Source organism: Cervus elaphus, chromosome 23, assembly GCF_910594005.1.
Source record: "Cervus elaphus chromosome 23, mCerEla1.1, whole genome shotgun sequence".
Lineage (NCBI taxonomy): Eukaryota > Metazoa > Chordata > Mammalia > Artiodactyla > Cervidae > Cervus > Cervus elaphus.
This window is the reverse complement of record NC_057837.1, coordinates 47,626,315-47,632,513: the sequence shown is the minus strand read 5'-3', so window position 1 is coordinate 47,632,513 and position 6,199 is coordinate 47,626,315. Positions and strand designations below refer to the sequence as shown.

The window sequence follows — 6,199 nt, the reverse complement described above, 5'->3', positions numbered from 1 at the left end:
CATTTTCACTGCCAAGAGTGTGTGTTCAATCCTTGGTTGTGGAACTAAGATCCCACAACTGCAAATTGCATGGCATGGTTAAAAAAGGAGAGAAACCTTTACAGATAAGCAAAATCTAAGGGAATTGAGCACCACAAAAGAAGCTTTACAACAAATCCTAAAGGAACTTCTTTGGGCAAGAAACACAAGAGAAGAAAAGACTCACAAAAACAAACCCAAAACAATTAATAAAATGCTAATAGGAACATACATATCAATAATTATCTTAAATATAAATGGATTAAATGCTCCTACCAAAAGACACAGACTGGCTGAATGGATACAGAAACAAGACCCGAACACATGCTTTCCATGGGAGACCCAGTTCAGCCCTAAGGACAGTACAGACTGAAAGTGAGGGTATGGAAAAAGATATTCCATGCAAATGGAAATCAAAGGAATGCTGGAGTAGCAATATTCATATCAGATAAAATAGACTTTAAAATAAAGACTGTTGCAAGAGATAAAGAAAGATACTACACAATGATCAAGGGATCAATCCATGAAGAAGATATAGTAATTATAAATATTTATATTGAGAAGCACCTCAATACATAAGACAAATGCTAACAGCCATAAAAGGGGATATTGACAGTAATGCAATAATAGTAAGGAACTTTAACACCCCACTTACACCAATGGGCAGATCATCCAGACAAAAAATAAGAAAACATAAGCTTTGAATGACACAATAGACCAGATCACTTAATTGATATTTATAGAACATTCCATCCAAAAGCAATACAATGAATTTTTCATTCAAGTGCACATGGAACATTATTCAGGATAGATCACGTCTTGGGTCACAAATCAAGCCCTGGTAAATTTAAGAAAATTCAAATTGTATCAAGCATCTTTTCCAGCCACAACACTATGAGATAAGAAAGCAATTATGGGGGAAAAACTGTAAAAAACACAAACACCTGGAGGCTAAACAATGTGCTACTCAATAACCAAAGTATCACTGAAGAAATCAGAGAGAAATTTTAAAAATATATAGAAACAAATGACAAAAACACAATGACCCCAAATCCTTGGGTTTCAGCAAAAACAGTTCTAAGAAGGAGATTTATAGCAATAAAACCCTGCCTCAAGAAACAAGAAAAATCTCAAAAAAATAATCTAGTCTTACACCTAAAGCAACTAAAAAGAAGAACAAAAAAAAAATCCCTAAAGTTAGTAGAAGGAAAGAAATCATAAAGATCAGAACAGAAATAAATGGAATAAAAATGAAGAAAATAGCAAAGATCAATGAAACTTTAAGCTGGTTCTTTGAGAAGATAAACAAAATTGATAAGCCTTTCACCAGACTCATCAAGAAAAAAGAAAAAAAGGAAAGGACTCAAATAAGTAAAATTAGAAGTGAAAAAGGAGAAGGCACAACAAACACCCCAGAAATAAAAGGATCATAAGAGATGACTACAGGCAAATAAATGCCAATAAAATAGATAATCTAGAAGAAATGGATAAATTTCTTGTATATAAATTTGTTATATAGAAAGATACAACCTTCCAAGACTGAACCAGGAAGAAATAGAAAATATAAACAAACCAATCACAAGTAATGAAATTGAAACAGTGATTAAAAATCTTCCAACAAATGGAAGTCCCAGACCAGATGACTTCACAGGAAAATTCTATCAAACATTTAAAGAAGAGCTAACATTCATCTTTTTCAAACTTTTCTAAAAAATTTCAGAAGAAGGAACACTCCCAAGCTCACCATCATCCTGATACCAAAACTAGACAAAGGTATCACAAAAAAAGAAAATTATAGACCAATAACACTGATGAACACATAGGCAAATATCTCCAACAAAATACTAGCAAACAGAATCCAACAGCACACTGAAAGGATCATATACCAAGATCAAGTGGGATTTATCCCAGGAATGCAAGGATTCTTCACTATACGCAAATCAATAAAATACATCATATTTATAAATTGAAGGATAAAAACCATATGATCATCTCAATAGATGCAGAAAAAGTTTTTGACATCTGTTTATGATAAAAACTCTCCAGAAAGTGGGGATAGAGTACGTATACTCAACATGAAGTCAAGTGTTAGTTGCTCAGTCATGTCTGACTCTTTGTGACCCCATCGACAGTAGCCTGCCAGGCTTCTCTGTCCATGGGATATTCCAGGCAAGAATACTGAAGTAGGTTGTCACTTCCTTCTCTAGGGGACCTTCCTGACCCAGGAATCGAAGCTGGGTCTCCTGCACTGCAGGCAGATTCTTTACTGTTTGAGCCACCACATAATACCTCAACATGGTAGAAGCCATATATAACAGACCTACAGCTAACATCATACTAAATGGTGAAAAGCAGAAAGCATTTCCTCTAGGATCAGGAACAAGACAAGGGTGTCCACTCTCAACACTATTATTCAACATAGTTTTGGAAGTCCTAGCCACAATAATCAGAGAAGAAAAAGAAATAAAAAGAATCCAAATTGGAAAAGAAGAAGTTAAACTGTCACTGCAGATGACATGATATTTTACATAGAAAATCCTAAAGATGCCACCAGAAAACTACTGGTGCTAATCAATGAATTTGGTAAGGTTGTAGGATACAAAATTAATGCATAGAAATCTCTTTCATTTCTATAAACTAACAATGAAAGATAAGAAAGAGAAATTAAGGAAGCAATCCCATTTCCTCTGCAACAAAAAATAAATAAAATGCCTAGGAATAAACCTACCAAGGAAGAAAAAAGACCTATACTCAGAAAACTATAAGATGCTGATGAAGAAAATTAGAGATGACACAAACAGATGGAAGGATATATGTTCTTTTTTTTTTTTTTTTTTTTGACTTGGAAACTGAATTTTATTTACAAATGTTCTCTTTTAAACACAGATGCCATTCCATCCCTTTTAAAGCATTATTAACTAATAATTTCCAGAAAAACCATTTACATTGTCTTAATCTTTCTGCATAAAACAGTATTATGGGGTAAACAAATATGGGATGGTCTAAGACATAAAAACAAAACAAAAGACAATTTATCCACCATGAATGCTCTAGTGACTGACAAAGAATCACCAATCACACCCCTTAATGTGCTACTCCAAGAAACGTGATAATTTGAAGAGGTAAATGCTTCACAATAAAGTCTTCTTACATAGTATGGTTTAATGGTGATTGTTTAGGACTGCTCTTGCAGGATACTATTTATGCTGATTTTTTAAAATAAGTCATCATTGTTACAAAGGGCATAGACTTTTCTATACAGATTTTTCTTTAACCTTTGGAAATATGTAGATACTGATCTGGTCTCATCATTCAGGCCAATTAATAAAATAACAAATGCATGAATCCAACTTAAAATGAAACTTAAAACAAAAACACAATCAACATGTGACTATCCGACTTAACAAAATTAGAACTCTCCCAGAAATCAGAGTATTGCTCCTCAATAGTTACTATGTATTTGAATTTTTCATAGCTGAGACAGTATACAGACAAAATACTTAACCAACGAGTTCAAGATAAAACAATCCAAATTACCTAATATTTTACATTTTAAAAATCCTTTAAATTTTATCTAGGAGGATAATCGTTCTCACATCATAACTAAGTTACAAGAACTTTGAAAAAAAAATTCATCCCTGAGAAGTCAAAGAGAGAAATCTCTAAAAACACAGAAGTGACATTCCTGCACCCTTTTAACAATCTTTTCCATAGCATGAACTTTTATCAGCAGTCAGCAATCAAATGTATTCCAATCCTCGATAGTTATGGCCTCTGATGATCTGATCTTTTTACAATAAAACTGTAAGTGCAACAGTTTAAATAATCAGATAAATAGAGACTCTGGTTTTATTGTCAGGTTTACATTTTTGTCAAGTCCAAGGACAGCCAGCTAAGATATGTATACTTCAACAAAGACTGAAGTAATAACTTCTGCTGACAGCTCTTCTTCGGAGTCTCCATTTCCCCCACTGATCTTCACCCAAATAGTAAAAGTAATACAATTGCAATTGAGTTTACTATTATCAATGGCACTCTCATCACGGTTCTTACAGATCGAATAAGGTTCATTAGCTGAGATTTAATTCCTGGCTCTTCTCCGAATCCTCCAATTCCCTGGTCTGTTCCCCAGCCAATGTTCTTGAGGAAGCTCTCCTCGTGAAGCACGGCGATGGCATTAATCCAGAGAAGGGCCGCCTGCAGCAGCGAGTACAACGTAAAGGCCATGGCCACGCACCCGGAGGCCCAACTGATTCCTTTCCCTAGGCGGCAGGGGACGTGGTGCCGCCACGTCCGGCGCTTCCTACGGCAGCTCGATATATGTTCTTAGATTGGAAAAATCAATTTTGTGAAAATGACTATACTACTCAAAGCTATCCACAGATTCAATGTAATCCTTATCAAATTAATAATGGCATGGTTTTCACAGAATCAGAACAAAAAAATTTTATAATTTTTGTGGAAACACAAAAGACCCCAAATAACTAAAATGATCTTGAGAAAGTAAAATAGAGTTGGAGTAATCAAGCTCCCTGATTTCAGATTATATTATAAAAATACAGGCATCAAAACAGTATTGGCACAAAAACAGAAATATAGATGAAAGGAACAGGATGGAGAGCCCAGAGATAAACCCACAGATCTATGGTTACCCAATCTATGAAAAAGGAGGCAAGAATATATGATGGAGAAAAGACCATCTCTTCAATAAGTGGTACTGGAAAACTGGACAGCTTTAATGTGAAAGAATAAAATTAGAACACTTTCTAACACCATACACAAAAATAAATTCAAAATGGGTTAAAGACCTCAGTATACGATCAGACACTATAAAACATTTGGGGAGGAGGGAAACCTCTTAGAGGAAAATATAGGTAGAACATTTGTTGACATAAATCACATCAAGATCTTTTCTGACTCATCTCTTAGAGTAATGAAAATAAAAACAAAAATAAACAAATGGGACCTAACTAAACTTAAATGCTTTTGCATAGCAAAGAAAACCATAAACAAGATGGAAAGACAACCCTCAGAATGGGAGAAAATGTTTGCAAATGAAGCAATTGACAAAGGCTTAATCTCCAAAATATACAAACAGCTCAAACAGCTCAACAACAAACAAGTAAACAAACAACCCAATAAAAAATGGGCAGAAGACCTAAAAAGACATTTCTTCAAAGAAGACACAGATGACCAAGAGGCACGTGAAAATATGCTCAACATCACTAATTATTAGAAAAACACAAATCAAAACTACAGTGAGGTATCACCTCACACTGATCAGAATGGACATCATCAAGAAAGCTACAGACAATAAATGCTGGAGGAGTAGAGAAAAGGGAACCTTCCTACACTGTTGGTGAGAATGTAAATTGATACAGCTATGATGGAGAACAGTATGGAGGTTCCTTAAAAAACTAAAAATAGAACTATAATATGACCCAGATATCTATATATATATATAGATAGATATAGATAGATAGATATACATACACACATAAATAACCTCAGATATGCAGATGACACCACCCTTATGGCAGAAAGTGAAGAAAAACTAAAGAATCTCATGATGAAAGTGAAAGAGGAGAGTGAAAAGTGGCTTAAAACTCAACATTCAGAAAACTAAGATCATGGCATCTGATCCCATCACTTCATGGTAAATAGATGGGAAAACAGTGGAAACAGTGGCTGATTTAATTTTTTTGAACTCCAAAATCACTGAATATGGTGACTGTAGCCATGAAATTAAGATGCATGCTCCTTGGAAGAAAAGTTATGATCAACCTAGACAGCATATTAAAAAGCAGAGACATTACTTTGCCAACAATGGTCTGTCTAGTCAAGACTATGGTTTTTCCAGTAGTCAAGTATGGATGTGAGAGTTGGAGTATAAAGAAAGCTGAGCGCCGAAGAATTGATGCTTTTGAACTGTGGTATTGGAGAAGACTCCTGAGAGTCCCTTGGACTGCAAGGAGATCCCACCAGTCCATCCTAAAGGAGATCAGTCCTGGGTGTTCATTGGAAGGACTGATGTTGAAGCTAAAACTCCAATATTTTGGCCACCTAATGTGAAGAGCTGACTCATTTGAAAAGACCCTGATGCTGGGAAAGATTGAAGGCAGGAGGGGAAGGGGACGACAGAGGATGAGATGGTTAGATGGCATCACCAACTCAATGGACA

General features: G+C 35.1%; 1 protein-coding gene across 1 annotated transcript; it reads right to left on the bottom strand.

Annotated features, from left to right (window-relative positions):
• Positions 1-3,408: 3,408 nt before the first annotated feature.
• On the bottom strand, positions 3,409-4,294 carry LOC122681485 (immediate early response 3-interacting protein 1-like). The gene has a single exon (XM_043883635.1). It carries the CDS (start codon positions 4,243-4,245, stop codon positions 3,997-3,999), a length of 249 nt encoding a protein of 82 aa, XP_043739570.1. The 5' UTR covers positions 4,246-4,294; the 3' UTR covers positions 3,409-3,996.
• Between the last annotated feature and the right edge of the window lie 1,905 nt (positions 4,295-6,199).